Consider the following 22702-nt stretch of genomic DNA (forward strand, 5'->3'; position numbering starts at 1 on the left):
AACATAAATAGAATGGCAGGTGAAATTCAGCATTGATAAATACTAAGTGATGCATGTAAGGAAAAACAGTCTGACCTCTACACCTGAAAGGATGAGCTCTGTGCTGGATATTATCGCTCAGGACTGAGATCTGAGGATTACAATAGATAGTTCCATTAAATGATCTTAGTGCTCAGCAGGAGCCAAAAAAGTAAAGGAAACATCAGGAATTATTAGGAAAGGAACAGAGAACAAAGCAGATAAGACCATTACGCCATCACAGTATAAATCCAGAATTTGCACAATTACTGAAGGCTGTGTACAGTTGCGATATGTCCTGTTTGAGATGAGGGGATGAAAGGGGATGAGAAAGTTGCCAGTTTCCAATCAAGGATAGGTGGAAGTATGAAATGGCTTCTGTGCTTTTGAAGTTTAGAGAAGAGATGACTTGGAGGGTTGATGAGAAAGTTCTGCAAAATCACAGATGTCATAGGGAGAGTTAGTAGGCATTTGTTGTTTTTTCTGATGCAAGAGTTAGGAGGCATCAGATGAATTTCATCAGGCCAAGATTGAAAACCAACACAAGTTTTTGGTTCTTCGTGCAACAAATAGAAGGCCTGTGAGATTCTGGTGAGGGACATTGTGAAAGGAAGACATGGACCCAAGTTCAAAAAGTGGACAGCTACCTGCAAGTGAGAGTCATTAGAAGTTACTAGATTAAAACTAGACCAGGTTCAGGAGCTGAAATCAGTTGGAGGTTGTGGGAGAGTATTAGGAGGTAAGAGTCATCTGTGTGTCTTCTGTTCTTACTGTTCCTTGAAGCCTTCTGACTCCTGGCCATTTTGTTTTGTTTTCCCATGGTATGATCTCTTAGCTCTTCTCAACTTTCCATCTTCCAGTTCTGACTGTTCAGGGATTCATTGAGGCAAGCAGGTTAACAGACTCATCAGAAACCCCTATAGTCTCACACTCTACCAGAACCAGACATAAAGAATATTTAATCATCTCCTGTGGAGAGTGCTGGCTGTAACATTTTATAATTGCTGTCACTGTGCAATGATAAGTTTATATACTGATAAGCAAGCAAAGCTCTGAACAGTTCTCCTAGGGTGTATGATGGATTTGTTTTTCTTATGATGAGCAACTGGGGGACCACTGTCTATGTTGGTCTTGTTTGCAGGCTTCATGACTGCAAGTGGCTTGATGGAAAGCCAAAGTTGAAACACTTTTCACTACTTTGGTCTGCTTTAGATATTGATGCACTTTCCCCTATAGATGCAGCCTGAGTGCAGTGCACGTTGGCAATGTTTTCAGTCTGCTCCATCCCCACTGTGTGGAGATGGGTGCTGTGCTTCAGGGACCTTGATAGTGTTTTCGGGGCTCCCTCATCTGTTGGGTTCGTTATCTGGGTGCACATGAAGTGCACATAGAGGGCTAGCAGGGCCTTAAGAATAGCTCATGCTTGGGTTGCCCTACCACACCATATGCTGCACTAGTTTATGAGCTGCTGAAAAGGAGGTGCTGGGCACCATGGTATTGCTCTACAGCATGCAGAGCTTCCTGCAGTATATGGAATGTTTCTCTGAACCAGGTTGGTGCAGATACTTATGCCCTTCAGTAGTTTTTTTTTAATTTACTGATTTTGTTGCCATTAATTTCAGTTATTTTACAGGTAGCTGCTTTCATGATGCCAAGCTGTACTACTTGTCCTATTGTTTAGTCCATCTATCTAGTTAAATATTAATCTCTACATATCTTAAACATGGTTTTGTCTATTCTTTTTCAGAAAATTTGCATATTGCTTGTTTATTTTAACAGCATGATAAAGATAAACAGAAATATGAACTGAAAGTACATAAAGTTAAATAAGGCACCCCAGGTGCACAGCTTGGTGCCTGCATGAATGGTAGTATGCACAGTAAGGATAAATAGAGCATGTTGTGTCTTTTTCATGTCCTTTCTCTTTTGAGGGATATGAAGGATGGCTGGATGGCTCCTGGCTTGCTGCAGTTGTAGTGCTCTGTCACCATTAATAGGTTGCTGCACACCTTCATTCTTTTCCGAATTTATAAAAAATAGTATAATAATACTAGCACATTCTATCATAGAAATGGACAGGGCAAATCATCTTTATTCTGCAGTCTTCTACAGCTTTCTTGCATGGTAATAAAGCTCATTCTTCAGCAAGGGAAGAAAACAGTTATGCAAGCATCCTTTTCCAAAACAGTGAAAGATACCATTTTTATGACTGGGTACAAACTAGTATAAACTCAAATTGTTGATACAGGGACACGTATTTTTTATTTATTCTGAATTACTGTCTCCCTTCTCGTGACGCATTGTCATTGCTCATAGCACTTCTGTTCACCTACGTACTTCTCAGAGTGGTACATCAGCCCTGAGCAATCACAAACATATGCCTGCTCAGAGGCATCAGTTACATGAGCTGTTTCTTTCCCCCCATTCATATACTTCTAGAGAATTGGTTCTTGATTTCTCCTTGAATCAATGACAGCTTCCAAAAGTAAAACAGAGAGGTTATTTAGCAGCTCTGCTCCATTGTCTGTCTTATAATATGGAAAAGTTCCTACAAAACATTTAATGCTAATGGTCTCATCCTAATGAATGTCCTGTTAATCTCTTCTTTTAGCTTTGCAATGAGAGTTAGGTAGTCTAAGTAGAACTCCAGGGAGCTGCGGTAAGCCCCATGTCTCTTCGGGAGTGATTTCCTCCTCTTCTCTGAGAGTCTGTCACACAGCCACTGTCAAAAAAAGGAGTGAGACTGTAATGTGGGAGAGGAACCTCCTGCCAAAATACTCACCAATCATTTGTAGTTTTGCTGCAAAAATCCTACAGATGTTGCAGGAATTAAGTAACAGCAGTATAATCTACACAGCACCCACACAAGTCCTAGCACTAGATAAAAGCAATTTATATGGAAAAGTATTTTATCTGTGGATTGAGGAACTTGCAAATTTCCCTGGTTTATCTTTGTATAATTCTTTCAAACATGTTATTACTTTTTTTCTCTTTTTTATTTATGTCTGTTGTGCACAGAATCAGAGCACTATTTCAGGATCAGTAAGATATCACACACTGATCTTTAAAGAGAAACATCTTTTGGTGTTAATTTACTGAAACTGCTTGCTCTGTGTGCAGGTCCTCATACTTGTTAACTAATACTCATAAACTATGAGGGTGCTCTGTGTTACTAGAAGAGATTCAAGCTTTACTTAAAATCTCTGGATAGTTGTATGGATTAAGCCAAATTAGCAAAATAATGCTGTGTTGTTTTTGTAAATAATAAAGTAAAAAGTACTTACATAAGCTTAGCAAATATACAAATTTCTTCTCTGCTAAGAATGTCTAACATAACTTAAAGAAAAATAGTTAATGTTAAATTGCTCATTTTATTTTGAAAGAGTTCTACTGAACACGAGCTTCAAGGAAATTGTTTTGACAAAAACTTTAATTCAAGATGTAAATTAATCTTGCATACTCTTTATTTTTTTTATATATTCTTAGCAGATTACTGAAAGAGCTTTGAGAAGCTTATTTCTTCCTCAACTGAAACTAGAGACCAAAAATCTCCCAACATGGAAAATAAATGTTAGGCAAGCAGCAAATACTTAAACCCAAACAAACGGTTGTTGCCTCATGAACATAGCAGCCTTATTTCAACAGCTCTCTCATCCGATTTTGAGCTGGGTACATCAGCTTCAAAGCTGCCTTCCTCCTCCTACAGCATGCCGATCCACGCTGTAGGGAATGTACCATTTTTCACAAGAACAAGGTGACATATTATGGGAGAGGATGGGAGTGGGATGGAAGCTTGTGGCTGGCAGGAGGGCCTGGCTTCTTTAATATAAGCATTTGTTTTTTAAAACACATGTGAAAGAGAGAGGAGAGAGTGAGAAAGAAGTAGGGGAAAAAGAGTCTTTGGGGGAGTATCTCTGACAAATATGATTTACACATAGGAAAATCTGCCCCATGCTAGCAAGGAGGAAAGATGGTTTTATTCTCTCTGATTTTGGTGATTTAAAAGAGCAATTAAAATAACAGCTTGAAGCTTTGAAGCATCTACATAAAAATGAATTACTTATATACTGTCCCTTCAATTATTTGCTTGCACATATCTCTGGTGCTAAATCACCTTTGAATTGAGTTATTTACCTGAGTATTGTTCAGGAGAGAGAATTTTTCCTAAAGCTTCTGTACTTTGCAGCTTGTACCCTACCAAAGAATACTTCAAAAGATCTCTGTCAGTCAGTCTTCAAATCCTTTCTTTTGCAGGGAAAGTACAAACCGCTCTGTCTCTTTTCACAAATCCACTCTGGTGGTTCGGAGAAGCAATCTTAATCTAAATTGCTCTTGGTTTTAGTCCAGCAAAACTGATCAGCTTGTTTACCAGACCATTTTCTGTTATCATCTGCTTTTCCATAGCTCCCAACAATCTGTCTGCAGAAGTGATCAGACAGTCCTTTGCAGCTGCAGCTGATTCTCAACAAAGCAAGCACAAAACCTGCTTCATTAATCTGCTAGCTGCAGCTGCTCAATGCAGGCAGTATCTTCCTTCAAAGCAATTCAGCATGCCCAGGCATTGAAAGTACCTCCTGGTGCCACTTCCACCCGTTGCCACAGTGTAGTTTCCACAGTTGGCAATGGATCTAATACAGCCTGTGAGTTCTGGATTGATGGTCCTGCAGCCATGTGACTGGCTGTGGAGGGGTTGAGTTCCTTTCCTGATCTTATACTTTGTGTAAAATCTTAGTTATATGCTACTTTCCACTCGTAATCAGTTATGCATTAGTGTGTTAATTATTTGTGTTAGTTAAACATTAACGATGGAAAAGATGTTCAGAGAGAAGTGTGTGATCCTTTTATAGTATAAAAGCCTGATTTATTTTGACTTGGATGTTTTTGTATTCATGATCACTGCCTGAGATAAAACATTGTAGACCTTTTCTATACTTTCTTTGACCACTTCTGATCTAAAGCTGCCAAGCCTCTTGAATGTGATTGAAGATAAATATTCTGGAAATACTGATGCGAAAGTGTCAACTTTAAAAACCAGTGATTGAAGTGAAAGTGTCAACTTCAGGAGCCACTGAAATGAATATGGAAAGTCCTCCTCTCCTCAGAAGTGCTGTAGGAGTTTCTCTGCCATAACATACCCTAACTGTAACAGCAGTAACAAATATAAATGGACTATTGTATATTACAGCTGTGGTTTCCAGAATGTCATATCTCTTGACAGCTGTGTAAGCACTGAAGTTGAGCCAGATGAGTCCTGTGAGCTCTCAGCATGACACAATTTATTCCTGCTTGATTACTGTCACAGTATTAGGTGGATAAAAAAATAGCTAAAAGTAATAATTCATGTTTCGTAGGGATCAAGATTAGCCCTTCCATTCTGATAAATGAAACGCAGATTGATTAAGACTGACCACTTATTTCTAAATGCTGAAATTAGCATGAGAAAGTTTTACAAAAGCTTTTAGCGAGAGCTGCTTAGCTTATTTTAGTTTGTGACCAGTGGTGCTATTCTGCAGTCATTGAAAGTACTTGCCAGCTCCCAGTGTTACAGTATTTTTGTTTTGTTTGTTCTGGCATAAGCACTAATTGGAGTAACAGAATGGCACAGCTTATGCCAAATGATACAAGGGAGATCAGATCCTATGTTCACATTTGTGTGTCCGTGTGTCTGTATATGTTTGATTGTGGCAGGAGGAAGCACTATAGCTGTACCTACTGTTGCCAGGTGCATTCAGCACTTAAGCTGAATAATGTGACTTGGAGATGCACCATGCAAAATAATGAAGGTGTAAACTCCCAGTGGGATCCCATTGGTCCCTGAAATGGAAAAGCAGGTAGAAACATACATTATGCTTTAATCAGATATGGTATTTTCTCACCATCTTTCACACAGATTGATGCAAGTACATAGTTCCTCGTTCAAGGATATCATCTGTACTGCTCTGGGAGTATTTCCCTAATTCTGAACAGAGGGATAATAATGTGGCATTACATTATCTTTCCTGAGACAGAAATTTTGGACCAGGCAGCAGAATTTGGTAAAGATTAGAATTAAGCGAGGTTAGTAAGGGAAATTAATACTTTCTTTTTTCCATTGTGAGAGGGCAGGCAGAGAGAGCTTTCCTTGCTGTGATGAATGTTATGTGAAAGGCCAGCAGTATCGGATGGGGATGTCGGGATGGATTCTACATTATGTGGATAGCCGGGTAATGCACTTCTGTGTTGTGCTGTGCTAAATGCTTCAAATTATATCAGTGGTTACAAGCTAACCTTTGGAAGGGTATATATTTCTTTCTGTCTTTGTACATAAGTATCCATGTCTAATGCAAAACCAGAAAATGTGTGTCTTTTTCTAGTTGATATTCAGTATGATTCCATAAACATTGCTATTAGTAATAGTTACAGTAATTTTGCACTCCGCTAATTTTCTGAGTTATAACATCTCATTCCCTGTACTGGGAAAGATTTGTCGAACTTTTTCCTTATGAATCCAGACCTGAAAGAAAAAAATTGTGATGGTTATATCCCAGTCAATAATCAAGACGCAAAGAATTTCATCCTTTTGAATGTGCAGTTTATCCCAGCAGGACTACTCTTCAGAGGAGTAAATTGCCACAACTGGGTCGATTTTTAACTGTACTTCTTCAGGTCATGGGTTCCCACATGGAACTTCAAGACTGAATTTGTGGGTATCTAGTGTCCTTTCAGAGATATGGAATATCATCAAATCAGTGAAATAATTTCAGGCATGCTTATCAATCTTGCTTGGGTTGTGACCCTCTCCAGTCCCCCCTTTCTGCCAGGGATCTAAGATGCTTAGTTCCAAGAAAGAAAAGAGTTGGTGTTATCCTCCCCTGATCCTTTGTGCAGGACAACCAAGTTTTTTTACGTGTCATTTTTGTTTGACTAATGGCTCTAGGCAGCAACTGGGAAAGGGAGTACTAGTTCCCTCTTGGGAACATGTTTTAATGAGATTTCCAGAGCAGTTTGTGCAGATTCAGGGAGGTTTGAGAAGCACTGAGACCTGAACACTGAACTTCCTTGGAGTTCCCCATTTTGATTAAAAAACTCGAGGTGGGAAGTACTCATTCTTGTTCTCCGTCAAAAAAGGTTGTGTGAAAAATAATCACTGGTGTAGACCAACCAGCTTTCCTTCCTGATGACTGGAGGGTTATCAGGAGTTGCCCAGATGTCATTACCAAAGTAGAGGTGGCCAGCGCTAACGTTGCAACCAACGCACTGGGCTGGCTGGGGAGCTCCATGTGTGTGATGTGTGGGGTCAACGGGGGCTGATGACTACTAGCAGAGTGGAAACTTCCTTTCTGTTCCAGGCTGCATTTTTAACACTCATTCACTAGGCTGCTTTTATGAGACATTTGTGTATGTTTTCTCTTGCCGGAGGATATTTTATTGGGAAATCAGTAGCGAAATGAAAATAGAGATTAAAACTAATTTGTTTGGAATATACCTTCTAATTCAATAACCCTGAATGTTACTCCTTTCCTCAGAATATTCACCTACTCTGTAGTGCATTTGAATAGACTTCTATTTTTGTTCCTGAATTAGGAGCCCTTTGAATTTAGCAAAATTGTTGCTTAGCAATTTTAGATAATTGAGTAGAATCTCCCCTTGCAGTTTTCTTAGAGCAATAACTTCAAATTAAAACAATGACTTAAAGACTAAGGTCAGTTTTGTCTCAAGTAATCCCTGCTCTTGGGAATTAAGAGCCAGAGGAAAATGATTATTTTTTTATTCTAGTTTATTCAAGAAGGTGACTACTCAGGAAAAAAGTATTTGCACTGCACATTTCCTGAGCTGCCTGTTTCCTGGCCTATTGCACCAAGTCCTGAGCAGCTGTAGGGAAAACTCTCAGTTTCATAGACGTGCAAGCAAACTGGCACTGAGAGAAAAATTCCGTCTTCATCTAAGAAAGGAGAACAGTACAGTCCCTATTCCTGCCCTCCCCAAATGGGTCACCACAATCCTGCTGTGATTGATTGGATGGGATGTGTTGAATATGTATTTTCTGGTGGTTCAGCTGAGCTGTGGCAAGCTCTTCGATTGTATTTCCCTCTGCTCCCCTAAGCTGAGGATGAGAGAAGCTGTAAGGAAGCTGTGACCACTGCAGGCAGGAAAACAGCCCTAATATGTTAAGGTTGCAGGTAGGGAGTTTGACCAAAAGGTCTGAGTTCATAATGAGGGCAGGTTTGTTTAGATTCCCTATTATCTTCCTCACATTTGGTGCACGCAGTGGTGTGCGTGGGGTGGGGAGAGAAGTTTTGGGAGGATTTTTTGGTGGGTTTTTTCCTTTCCTCTTTTTTTTTTCCCCCCCCTGAGCATAGGCGTTGCTTGCATAATTAATATTTGTTTATGCTACTATTTCGTTGCTTGATTTGTGGCCCAATCATAAACGGTCTGGAAGCTGCTTACAAGATGGACTTTTTGTTCAGGCGTTTTTTGTTGACTGGTGTGCATCCTGCCAATTTTTGTTTTGCAGGATAGTCAACTATCCATTCACAGATGGTCTGAAAAATGATACATTTGCCTCTTTGCAACTACCGCCTCCTTTCCATTATCCTTTACTCCTATTGTCAAAAAAAAAAATCTGAGTAATTTTGCAAACTACTTCCTGTAGCTTATGTAAAAAGGCCAGACCAACTAAAGGAAAAACTTCCAAAAGCTTTTTTTTTTTTCAGTTTTCTGTTTCTAGCTGTACATTGTTGTAGATTTTATTTTAACCTTTCCTTTGTGGCAGGGCGCACTGAGCATTTTAAAGGTCTGAAAGCTTACTTTGCATAGTTCTTTAAAAGACTGTGAGCAGTACGCAGAAAGATCTGCTATCCTGTTCTTATTGCTGACAGAGCAGGTTGAGAGTATAGACAATGCGTAATTAAAGAAATCCAGAGATCACTTGAAATGCAGAAATACATCAGCAGGTAAAAATTGCTTGTATGTTCTTCCCTGAAGACTAAGAGACAGAGCAGGAATACAGAAAAACGCACTTGGCTGATGTACAAATTCAAAGAAATATCAACTGCAGTGTTGCCATTCTTGTCATTATTCATGGAAGATAATTCAAACATTACTGCAGTAAAAAAAAAAAGTCTAAGATGTACTAAAACAGTCACAAATATAATTGTTAAGGTAGGCTGTTCAAAAAGGCTTTTCTTCTTTGTCAATTGTTCCTGATAGTTCTTTTATATAAATAAGTCATAGGAAAAAATTCTGCTGTCACATTGCACATGTGTCATGATATTCTGCAATCTGTAAACACAATTGGCAACAACAGCTTTGAAATTCAGGATCTTTACTTTTCTACAGATATAGCCATAAATAAAGGCAAAAGATTTGGATGGTTTTGCCTAAGACTTCACTAGAAAAATGGAACTGGGATTTTACACATGCATGCACACACATACACTTCTTGCGTGCAAACAAATATGATTTTAAAGATGTATCCAGATTACATTAACTCCTTGTTGTCTCTCTTTGCTGTTGCTGAAAGAAGAAAACAATAGGATGTTGTCCAATGGTAATGGAGTCACTGCTCCTTACAGTTGTGGAAAATGCATCCTACTTATTCCCTGTGTTATTACAACATACGTAAATGCTAATGCATGCATATGTTGGTTTTTTCTCTCTTTAATAGAGAAATGAACAATGCTATTTTCTCTGAACCCATGTATTTATCACAGTATGCCAAAAATAAAAATGCAGTCTTGTATTGCTGCTGAATTTTAGTAAAAAAAAAAGGCAGACTCTTTGGGTTTTTTTTCCTTCTAAGATGAGTTATGGATTTCTAATAACAAGTAGTGTAACATGTAACTGCAAGTATGTTTTCAGCGTTTAGCAGTTTTTAAAGATTTTCTTCCAAGTGTGAGACTAATTGGTCTCCTGAGAGAATATCTCCATTAAAAAAAAACCACAACAGAAATCCTAAGAGTGTGTGGCAATTATATCTATAGCAGTAACCCTGTTTTTTTAGGATTTTTCAAGGACAAATTTTCAAATTTGAACAGTTCTTGGAGATTAAAGGAATATTTTCATTCTTTGTGGTACTCATGTTTTAACAATATAATCTCATAGTTATAATTCTCAGAGCAACTTTAATGATATTATTAGGAGTTAGAATAGTATCTTGATTTTAAACATACTCTTTAGACATTTACCTTTTTTTCCCCATCCATTAAACTAAAATTATTTTGCTAGATTGATATATTTTTAGACTTCTGGCTTTAGTTCAAGTTTACAGCATAATCATGACATAAATGCTTTATCTCAATGTTGTGTTCTTTACATTTCTCTGATTAGAAGAAGCCTTTCTAAAGCAAAAGTCATTTAAAAATAGTTTACCAACCTTTCCTTTAAATATTTTGCAGAAATTAAACACAGTCGCTATAGCACTATCTGTGTTACACTATTGTACATGAGCTGGTGCATGTGAATCCATGGGATTTATCTTACTAAGACTATAATCCCTTGACTTGATTTGATAGTTAGATTGTATTTGTGGCAGAGGCTTTAGGCAGAAGAATCAAATACATGCTTGGAATTATTTCTGACGTGGGTGGTTACAACGGGGATTTTCAGCGGCATATTTCTTAGAACAAAATTATTTCATATATACCAAGGACCAGTGAAAGTGAAATTAAAAGCTTGAAATGTATTGGACACTTGATTTCTTCTGCTTTTTAATAGTCGCTTCTTCTGATGCTGCGTGAGTTTATAACCCTTTGTGAAACGAACTCAAACCCTGGCATAGTGAATGATGAAATATGCGTCTCTTGAAAGATCGTATCTAGACTTGATAGCTCCTACGTTTAAGCCTCAGACTGCTCATATGACCTGCTCCATTATAAATCTGAATGTTCATATTTGATAATTACTAAAAAAAAGGGAAGAACTGTATTATTGATCAAATACGCTGTTCTGTATGCAGTGAGTGGGAATTCATCATCTTTATGCTTCTTTTCATCTCATTTGATATGGTCTTCTTTTCCAGCTTTGCCATTCTTCAGCTGGTTAGTGTATGGCAACCTGATATCACAATTAAAGAAATGAAAAGGAGAGCCGAATCACTGGCAGTTTAGATCTCTTATCAATATCAGGCTACTCACTGTCTGACACATTGCTGTGAAAATGCATGAAACCCAATTACTTGCTTGAGAGTGTATGACCAATAAAGATGGGTATCTTTAAACAGTCATCCAAACCTTTTACGTATGTCAAGGAAAACTTTTTATAATTAGGTTTTTTGTGCTGCATATATTGGAGAGGCTTTTTCAGTTTTAATCTGTGGATGAAACCTGCTCCAGTCCAAGCCTGGGGTTTGTATTTATTCTTTATCCAGGTCAGAAATTAATGCTGATATTTGCCAAGCCTAAGGTTTCATTATTTGAGCCAGGCTGAATCATTAAACTGACCTACAACTCCTGAGTGTATTTATCAAAAGAAAAAAAAAAAACAAACCACAAGACAGAGAACTGAATTTGACACTTTTTTTTATTATGTCAGCTGTCTTGTGAACCATGAATGTCCCCCTTCCACCTCCCTGGGACTTTACAGGGTTTGCTGTAACCTCTTCAAAGGCTGGAATGCAATTTTCTCCTATGTTAGGTGCTAACGCAGCTTCAGCGCATGATTCCAGAGTATTTCAGTGAAACTGACACATAAAATCTTTTTCTGAAATGGAGTTTTTTGCTAAGAAAGACACCAGAACCTTGTTGAATTCCCTCTTCATAAGTTCAAACAAGTTACCCCTAAATCTTGTGAAGAGAAATGATTTTTTTTTTTTTAATAGATAAACCCTTAAAAATGGATGTATCTTCAAAACTTTTGACAAATTAATTACTGTGGTCAGGAATCATGTGCTGCCCTATTAGTGCAGAAGAAACAAAATGCAGAGAATACTGTTACTGTAACTAGACTGAGAACTTTTGACATCTTAAGTGAAATAGAAAAGCAAATGTGCATCATTTAACATAGTGCAGAATTTAACATAACACAAATGTTCCTCTTGGATGAGGTGTTTTTTAGAGAGGAAATAATGTAAATTGCTAATAGAGTCAGGCTTATTCAGTAGAACAAGAAAAAGTGGGACAGGATTTTGCTATAGGGACTTCTTAGTGGCTTTTGAGGAGAGGGTCTGTTCTCTGTCTCACACTGACACATGATAACATCTTTGGATCTGGTCCTGAGTGCAGCAGTTCCAAAGGTGGAAACACTGACACGTCCTGCTTGCAGGCATTGATTGCCTGTGGTTTTTTGCTTTATGAATGCAATAGATAATGACATCTACCACTGAAAAGTGCTTTAGACTTTCACATAAGAAGAGCTATCTATGTACAAGGTATTGTCATAATTTAATCTGTTTTTCTCTGCAAATGCTGAGATTTGTGTCTATTCAGCACCTTTTTTTAATCTTTGGTGATAGTGGAAGCTATAAAAATATTGAGTTTGATTATAGTGCACATAAGAAAAACATCTGAAGGTGAAACTGGATTTTGCATAACATAATCTGAAGACAAGTACATGAACAAAGTGATTAAATTATACTGAAAGAAGTAATTCACTGAAACTAGCAATGCTGGCAGGTTAACATTGTGTTTGACAGCCTGTGGTAAAAGTTCTGCATTACCGTTATGTGAAGAAACTATTTGTGGAAGCAGTATATATTAATCTCAACAGATACTGGGGAAAAACATTTCTTGAAGATAGCACTGACTGAAGCAACTGCCCACTAAGATGATTAATGATTAGAAATACTGCTGATATTTCTCATGTAGAAAGGTTGCTTCCTGCAGGAGAGAAACATGTTCACCATGGAGAGTTTCAAGTTATTTCACCATAGGATCTGGATGTGTGCAGTTCCATCCAGAATCCCAATTAAAACATTGCAAAGGTTGGCATCCTGCTAGACGGGACCCTTAACCTCTCTCCTCTCTTGAAGCCACAGTGAAGAAGAACTTAGATGAAATCATGCCTACTTTCCCACTGATTTAAGTGTAATCTATCTAGTTAGCCCCCAAACTGCTCAATGCCAAGGATATCACACTATGGCAAAGGTGGCTTTAAAATTTCACCTTTTAAAGGTTCATTCCAGAAGCATTTTTTTCTGGATACCAAGCTAGATGAAATTTCATCTGATCAGATAGGACTATTTTGTCAATCTTTAAACCCACCTAGATTTATAGCCTACATGGTTAAGAGTGCCTCCAAGTCCAAGTTAGGGACAGGAATGATATTATGCTAGGGACTGTATAATCAGAGTTAAAAACTGTTCCTAGCCCCAAAATAGGTAGGAAAATATATGGGGAATAATAGACCGGATGCATCAATGCTAAGAGGTTAACTGGAAACTGGTGGGATGCTTTCTGAGATATGCCTTAGAAGTGTGATGATGTTATTTTGCAGTAGGCGAGATAGCTTGGAGTTTCTGCTAAACTAGCACCACTGTCACCTGTTGCAAAAACAGACAGGATTGGGTTACCTTTTGCAGCATAGACAGCAGCAAAAACATGGGTTATCCGTAAGCAATGACATGAACATGCAGAACCAGCTAAGGTTGTATACTGGGGTTTTTGAAATACGCATAAACAAGTAGGCTATGCTTATGGAATAGTTGCAGTTGTCATGGTGGCTCAGGGTTTTGTTTGGAGTTATATTAGGAGAGGATTAGGTGGGCAGAAAGAGAGAGGAGGAAGTAAGGAGCTACAGTAAAGCTGATGTATTAGGAGGAATTTGCACTGCAAAAAGTGCAGGAAACACTGATGGCACCATCAAAGTTCACTGATGCCTGCTTAGAGAGTTTCTGTAGTGGCTTCATCACATCTCAGTGTGGTTATCTCCCCTTTGCAGTTTCTGTCCCAAAGTCCGTGGGGCTTCGAAAGTTAGAAGGAGCAAAACCAGTGCTAGCTGGACTTATATTTGCATGTTTCTGCTTCTGCAGAAATTAGTGCAGCTATGGCAGTAAATTTTTAGTGGTTTTTTTCTTCGTGTTTTGTTTAGACCTTTTCTATCAAAGTTAAAAAACCAGACAGTAACAGTGTTTACTGATGTTACTTGTTTGAAGTTGACATTTTTCAATTTTTTCTGAGTTTGGTAAGATCCTGAAGTTCATACCACTCTTCTGTGCAATTTGCATGTTCTTGAGAACCTTTTTTCTTGTATGTTTTCACCTTTTGGTTAATGAAAGGATCTATTCAGTGACTGCAAGAACTACTGAGATTTCTTCTGCTTTCACTGTCAATATTCACTAACTTTTCTTTAGGTTAATAATACAACATAATTTTCTTAGTATCAGGAATGATATAATCCAGCACTTTGAATGGTGGGTTTTTTTAGCTATTGCTATACTGACTGGGAGGGAGCTGTCACATGAGTTTTGAATAGATTTGCTGGTATCTATCTAAGTATAACTTTACACTTACGTAATCTGATATATAGGTCCAAAAAAAAAGTGGCTATTTTCTACAATTTTAATGAAAAAGTCATATATAAAAATCTACTTAAGCTTATCTAATGAATAATAGCAGTTATTAAATAACTTCTAATTTTGAGACTAATCTAATTAATCTGTGCCTGAGGGGCATTTTAATGATGTGGATGGTAACCATCTCTACCACAGGCTGTCAGGTCTGACTCCTGCTTCAGTTAGAGATCAGTTTGGGAGCCGAAGGTGTGCTTAAACACCTTTCAACAGTTTCTCACTTTGCGTTGTCTTCTGGTGAAAGACCTAGAGAAGATCATGTGCTTCGCTTCTTTAGATCTCACTGCACCAGTCAATGACTTGCACACATCCGTCTTCACAAGGGGCAGTTCTTCATCTTCATTACTGTTGTAGTGCAAGTCCCTGGCATTGCCCAGAACATTGTCATCTCATTTTAATGTGAGAGTATAACTAAACCCTTTGTCCTGAACTTCTCCATGTTCCTTCCATGTCTATGCAGAAGCATTTGCTTGGAAATAACATAGTAGATTACAGAAGAGGAACTGCTGGCAGAGGCTTCTTTTTCTGAGCACTACAAGTCCCAGTAGCTTTGTCCTGCTCCAGCCTCAGCTGCCTCAGGGAGGTCCAAGGACTCCTTGTATAATTCTCCAGCATACTTGGCTCTGGCATAAGGCCTAATTCTGCTGAGCTGTTGTCAAAGCTACTGAATATGGAGCCTACCTGAGGTCTACCGTTACTCAAAACAAGTTCTAAAGGAAAACCTTGAGGTAAAGCCAGACATCCAAATGGAAGGATGCTAAGCCAGTATACAGAGAATAGTGAGTATTCTGCTCCATTCCATTTCCACAAGAAAATGTCATAAACATGATCTTCTTCAAAATCAGTCTGCAGATTTGTCTTGGATAGTGAGTGTTGCGTGACGATCTCTGGATTCTTTTTTGTTTCTATAAAGAACAATAAATTATAAATATTGTGTGAAGAAAGAAGGAAACACATCCTGGCTTTCAGAGCTATTTGGTCTTTAAAAACAAGGTCAGAATGGAGTTAATAGATACTCAGTTTTAATTTGAAAAAAAAAATGTATTTTGTTGATTATTTATTTGAAATCTTGTACCTGAAGATGTGTGAGGAATCACCGTCTTGAAGTTAAATTCACATATGCATCTATGTTCAGTTAAGTTCTTTTCCTACAAAACTGGACATGTCCATTTATATGTTTGAGACATCAACATTAAGTACTGACAGTGTGGATCTCAGTGAATATGTTGCTTATTCTCCACAACAAGCTAATTACTCCTTAAAAATTGATGAAATTCCGAGGACCATAGAAGTTTTCTGAAGTAATGTCTGGAGGTTTTCCTTTTTCCTTTCTTGCTCTTTTTATTCTTTTTGCAGCTAACCAAAAACTGTCTCTGTAGGGTTCTTTCTGTTTTCCTTCCAGCTTACTAAAACTTCCTTTCCTTAATGTTGCTTTGATAAAGGCTCCACTACTTTAATATATAATTTTCATTGTGACTTTCATTGCTGCAATTAAGTGGCTAATTGAACAGTTTATAATGTGTGTGCCTAATTGCTTCTGCGAGAGGTTAACTGTGAAAGACATAGAAAATTAACACACAAAATGTTGCCTAGGTTACCTTTTACTGAATAAAGCCTCAGAGATTTTGTTTACTTTGCTGTTTATGGGCAATGAAACTCCTGAAGAAGTTTTAATATGAAACTTCTTTTCATATTGAATCTTAGATTTCAACTACAGTGTAATACGCCATAGTTTAAGAAACTTCCATGAAACATAGGTACAGAAAATACATTTGGGGTTTAGAGTCCAAACTGCAGTAAAAGTTGCAAGTTAAACTTTTCCTGCTTATCTTTAAAAAAATAGAGAACAGCAATTTGGATTTTTTAGGTTGTATTTAATAAAAATAGAGCAAAACTAATACTAGTCTCAAAGAATACCTCAATGGGTTTCTCACCTAATAAACAGAAGTTTAACCTGCCTTTGCTGTTTATAATAATACATGGGCTTTAGAACAACTTTTATGCCAAAAAAATAGTAAAATACTGGTCACGTGGAAGGGTGTTGCCAGTTGTTCCCTGGACTCTGCACTGAGTGAAGTGGAAAACAGCATGGTGTAAGATCAAGTCTAAAAAAAAACTTAGAAAAACACAATCTTCTCAAGTGTACCTTCAGAGTTACCAATTTTTTTAAAAAATGAGGTTTAATGTCATCATTTTATTATTATAAAATAATGTAATTGTTTTGTTATACAGATTGTATTTATGATACAGCTACAGCAGCATTTCATTTGTTGTAAATGTATTTTCTGTATACCTTCCCACTTTCTTGTCACCCTAGCAGTAAAAAACCAAGCAGCTTACTTGAACGTTCTCTGTTGACTAGCAGAGCCTGTACAATACTGCTTTTAGGAAGGAACATTTCTTGTGTTGACCTTCTTGTCCTCTGTGTTTAAACTGGTATCCTCCCCCCGCTTTCTTTACGACTTCTGAAATTCACCACTTTCCCTTTTCTAAATCATACTCATTTTCTTTCTGTAATCCTTTTGATTACAGGCTCTGTACATTTCTGGTCTGGCCCTGTTATTTTCTCCCCTACACCAAGGAAGACCATGATTGTGGTGGGTTGAGCCTGGCTGGGGGCCAGGTGCCCACCAGAGCCGCTCTCTCACTCCCCTCATTCACTAAACAGGGGAGAAAAGGCATAACGAAATGCTTGTAAGTCGAGATAAGGACAGGGAGAGATCACTCACTAATTATCGTCACGAGCAAAACAGACCGAACTTAGAGAGGGAATTCATCTAATTTATTACTAGGCAAAACAGAGTAGAGGAATGAGAAAATAAAATCAACTCTTAAAACACTTCCCCCCACCCCTCCCATCTTCCCAGGCTCAACTTCACTCCCGGCTTCAACCTTCCCCCCTCAGCGGCACAGGGGGACGGGGAGTGGGGGTTACGGTCAGTTCATCTCACGGTGTTTCTGCCGCTTCTTCATCCTCAGGGGGAGGACTCCTCTCATCGTTCCCCTGCTCCAGCATGGAGTCCCTCTCACGGGGTGCAGACCTTCAGGAGCAAACTGCTCCAGCGTGGGGTCCCCCACGGGGTCACAAGTCCTGCCAGCAAACCTGCCCTGGCGTGGGCTCCCCTCTTCACGGGTCCACCGGTCCGGCCTGGAACTTGCTCCAGTGTGGGCTTCCCACGGGCCACAGCCTCCTTCAGGTGCCTCCACCTGCTCCGGCGTGGGGTCCTCCACGGGCTGCAGGTGGAATCTCTACACCCCCTCATCCTTCCTCCATGGGCTGCAGCGGGACAGCCTGCTTCACCATGGTCTTCTCCACGGGCTGCAGGGGGATCTCTGCTCCGGCGCCTGGAGCTCCTCCTCCCCCTCCATCTGCACTGACCTTGGTGTCTGCAGAGTTTCTTACATCTTCTCACTCCTCTCTCCGGCTGCAAAAGCTCTCTCTCTCTAAGTGTTTTTCTTCTTCTTAAATATGTTATCACAGAGGCGCTGATTGGCTTGGCCTTGGCCAGCGGCGGGCCCGTCTTAGAGCCGGCTGGCATTGGCTGTATCAGACACAGGGGGAGCTTCTAGCAGCTTCCCACAGAAGCCACCCCTGTAGCCCCCCCGCTACCAAAACCTTGCCACGCAAACCCAACACAATGATGTTAATGACACAGGCAAATATTCTTAATCTTTCTAGAACTGAATGTTGACCCAAGTAGGTGTCTGTATTAGTTATGATGGGCAAGGTTGTATTCTTCTGAACTTGCAGAATTTCAGCAGTCTAAATGGTCATATTTGAAAGTCTGTATACATGTCTTTTCTTTTGTTATACATGAATGTTCTATGAGTTTTCAGTTTTCCGAAGTTACTCATACCATATTTGAATTTTTGCTACCTCCATTAACTCCAATGTGTGTTTTTTTTCCACACAGGATTTAACAACTTCGAACGCATATGTGACAAAGAGTTCATAATACGTAGAGCAGCCACCAATCGCGTCCTAAATGTCTTGCGCCACTGGGTCTCCAAGCATTCTCAGGTATTGTCTTGTGGCACTCTTCTCTCCATCTGTAGTATGTCTATGTTCTCCTTACAAAACATTTTTAGGCAGTTCTGCCCTGTAGTGTAGTGGACATCAAACAGCCCAAAAAGTCAGTGCTGTAATGATCATATGGAAAATTAGGTTGTAAAAACACACTGTTAAGCAAGTGAAGAATCCTTCACCTAGCCTTGAAAAGCTCTCCTGAAAATACCCAGTTACAACATTATTCCTGGCAACACTTGGGTGAGTGTTTTACTGTTGCAGTCAGCCTGGTCTAGTGGAGGGTGTCCCTGCCCATGGCAGGGGCTTGGAACTAGGTGGGCTTTGAGGTCCCTTCCAAACCAAACCATTCTGTGATTCTATGATTCTATGATATAATGAGCAGGTTGGATTAATCTTTCAGATTGTCAGTGTTCATGCCACAGGCAGCTTGGTTTGGTTACTTTGACTGAATGGGTTAAAATATTTGTACTTGCATCCAGATGTTTGTTTGTTTGTTTGTTTGTTGTGAAGCCTATATGGAAAGAGGCATCAGTCCTCCATGTTGATCCCTCTGCAACCATGACAGGACTGTGGGTCTGATACATAATCATAACACTGTTTTGGCAGAGGGAGGGGAAAAAAAAGAAGTCTGAGCAGCTAGTAGAATTCCATAGATAGCCATGTCCTTTAAGCTGCCAGGTGAGACAAGGAAGATTTTGACATGCATGTAGAAGCCTACCAGGAAAATTACTGAAAGAAACAGAGAGAAGGAGAGAAAGAGGGATGGAGAGAAAAAAGGAAGGAGTGAAAGAAAGAAAGGAGAAAGGAAAGAGAAAGAATGAGAGCACTTTGGAAGCAAATGAAAGATTTTTTTGTACGCTTTGGATAGATGGTACTTCACGGCAATTACAGAGTGCTTTGTCCCTGCAAGCTAATAATCAAGCACACTTATCTAAAAATGGTTTAATGCACAGCTAGCTGCAGCAATGTCAAACTGTCCTATGTCAAACTCAATTACCTTTTTTCCATGTAATGGGCTTAATTTTCATAGAGGTTAATTTTGCTGGAGAATGAAGTCAGTAAGAAATGCATAAGTGGGAAAATTGGTTGTGTTTGAAATGCTGAACAGTCCAGATTAATAAAACCTCTCTTGGTAATGGGACTGATTAAACATTTTGAGTTACTGGAAAAAACCTATGTACACCAAATTCTTTTTGACTACCTGTTAAATAAAAAATTATTGCATGGCAAAATCTTGAGCTATAATGGGAACAACAGAATTCTGTTACTACTGTTCTGTATTATGGTAGTGTACCGTACATACTTACTGTGTCCCTGCCACAGTTCATATTAAGTAATTGCTATGAGTTGAGTTGACCCTCTATGCTAATTGAAAGATGCTTAATTAATGTGAATGTGAAAATGTTAGGAGTCATCAGACCCTTGTCTACATTAAGCAACTGTCTACAACTAGTTAGACTGAAGTTTAAGTTTCAGAGCTGACCCTGATTGAGTTGTGATGATTTTCTATCATAAACAGAAAGTAACTGTGAAGAGTGCAAGCTCTGTCATTGTAGCAATTAATCAAAAATATACTTTTGCACGTACTTTTATATAATGTTTACAATTAGTATTCTTTTAAAAATATTAAGAGAACAAAGGTAATTAAGAGGACAAAGATAATAAGGAAAAATTCAACACTCTGCATTTTCAAAGTGGAAGCTATTACTTGTGCTCCCTAGTTTCTCACTGCCTTTTATTTCTTCTATGGTAAGGGTGGCAGATTTTAATTCTCTAGCTCTCTTAATCCAGTATTCCAATATAGCAGATATTTTAAAATGCGAGGGCTTTGGCATAAAAAGTAATGAATGCTACAGCAACAGAGCATGTAATCAGCTTTTTGTGTGGTTTACTTGTGAGACTAGGGAGAGAGAAAGGAGAGAAGACCTCAGCAAACCAGAAATGACTGACTAGTTTCTGCCAAAAAAATATGGGACAGGACTCTTTTAAGGAAGGCAAGTGAAGAATTACTGTCTGGCCAAATAGTATGAAATGTTGGCAGTGAAGATGTATAGTCCTGGGAGCGCAGTAGCTCAGAGCCTCATTCTACAATAACAACACAAACTGCAAACCAGAGAACCCTTTGCCACCAGTGTCTAGTGAAGAAATGCTTATTAGATTTCCAAAATGACAAAACAATGTAAGCATTAAAATTCTATGAGATCAACAGGCCTGCCAAAAACTTTATTACATTTTAAGGTATTTGCATCATTCTCTGGCCACTTAGTGCATTTGAGATATCCTTCACTTTCAGCAGCAGCCAAGGGCAGGTTTTATTCTATTTAAAACAAAAGAAAAAAGTTAACAAAGTTGATATTCGCAAAGGTAAACATCCAATTCAGTACGCTTTGCTGATACTATTTTCTCTCCACTTGGCTTTGAATTTGCTTTTGCTGCAAAAACTCACAACACCAAATAGGCAATTTCTGTCCTCTGTGGGAGAGGCTTCTCCCACTGTCTGGTAGACTGTTATTGTGATGTGCCTGAGGTCCTTGCAGTCATTACTAGCCTGCACCGCTATAAAAGGTGACCTACTGTGCACATTTTTTTCTGCCAAAATGCCATTTCCTTAATACTAGCTGCAAAGAAAAGCAAAGCTATTAGATGGGTAAACTGTGAGGCCTTCTTTAGTTTTCTTTTTAGGGTGTGAGATGCTACTACAGACATGCTTAGTGTTGCGGCATGTGAGTAACCCTGCAGCATAACTGACTGTGTTCTGGTGCTCTCTGATCCACCAGTGACAGTCAATTCTCAGCAAGTTATTTGTCTGCCTAAATTATTGTACTGATTTACAGTGTTCTAGTGCCCAGAGCACACGAGGTGCTGCACAGTCACACAGGAATGTGCGGACTATGTTCAGAAATGTGTGCAATGTAAAGAGACTAATATACAACCATCTATTGAAAGTGCTCTTACATATATCATCCCACTTAGTTATAACCTGCCCTCCATCCCTTCCTCTGGATCCCTTTGGCTTGCTTTAATGTGCTGCTCTTAAGTGTATAATAACATGGGTCAGGGTTAGAGCGTGAACCGAGGGATAGAGGAATTATTCAAACAAATGGCTCATAGCCTTGTATTTCTTCACTTTTTTATAGCAAATCCTTGGCCAGGGTTTGTAGGGTCTTTCCTCTGCTGGGCTATGGAATGAATTAGCTTTCTACAGTATCTTGCAACTTTGTCAAAACCACAGTTGTGGATATTTCAGGGTTGTTTTTTGTTTAAAGCATGTGCTTTTTAAAATTTATCTGAGTGTGAACAGTATTTCATGTATAAACTTGTCCATGGCCAGAAAACAGAATCCATTCAAATGAACGATTCGATCTATTCAGTGAGGATGTACTTTCATAAAGTGTTTTTTTTTAATCTTGAAATCATACTAAATAATGCTTAGAAAAAGGATTCATTAGTTTTAAAACTTGGGTCACACACTGCAGGAGCCTCACTTAAATTCCAAGTAAATATACAGTGATAATGCCAGATCTGCAGCTCTTTCAGGAGGACAGAAGGAACTAATTAATGTTCGAAGGCACAGATAAAAATTTGGAAAAAATCTTCCTCACAGAATGTGACATACACGCTTTGTTTTTACCACACTGAGCAAGAGGAATCAAACCTCTATTGCTCATCAGCCAAAGCCAGCATAGCGTGAAAGATGGCTTTCCAGGTTTTCCAGGTTTTTTTATTTACATTTTTGTACTTTTCATTCCACATCCATCCTCTTTTTTCCCCTACTGTTCTCTGTCTTTTTATTCAGCCACCTACAACCCAACAAAGCTTTCTTTTTGCTCAAAATAACAGCAGAATGTTCATGTTTACATTTCATTTTTGAAATGTAATTGAGAGGAACAGCATAGGATTCTCCCGTTGTAAACAATAAAAACACATATGACGAGGCAGACAGTCATTGTGAAGACAAGAGCATTGATGGGAACAGAAAGGGCTTCCAAGGATAAAACTCCCACTGACTCCTGTAGAGATGGAAAAATAGGAAGGGAAAAAGGGGGCCAAGAGGAGAAAGTCTTTGTATGATTTTCATTATCTGAGTGAGATTTTGCAGCTTCATTGTCTTTAACAATACTTTCATGTCTTTTATCTAAACACTTCATGTTACAAAATCAAAGTTTTCCTGC

General features: G+C 38.7%; 1 protein-coding gene across 4 annotated transcripts in view; it reads left to right on the top strand.

The window, feature by feature from the left end:
- Positions 1 to 22702, top strand: part of RASGRF2 (Ras protein specific guanine nucleotide releasing factor 2) — a 131962-nt gene that overhangs the window by 81465 nt on the left and 27795 nt on the right. For all 4 annotated transcript variants that reach the window (XM_054810426.1, XM_054810423.1, XM_054810424.1 and 1 more), the window contains exon 18: positions 18418 to 18524. In XM_054810426.1, coding sequence (XP_054666401.1) covers positions 18418 to 18524 — 107 coding nt within the window. The remainder of the gene's footprint in view (positions 1 to 18417; positions 18525 to 22702) is intronic.

This window comes from Grus americana, chromosome Z (assembly GCF_028858705.1).
Source record: "Grus americana isolate bGruAme1 chromosome Z, bGruAme1.mat, whole genome shotgun sequence".
NCBI lineage: Eukaryota > Metazoa > Chordata > Aves > Gruiformes > Gruidae > Grus > Grus americana.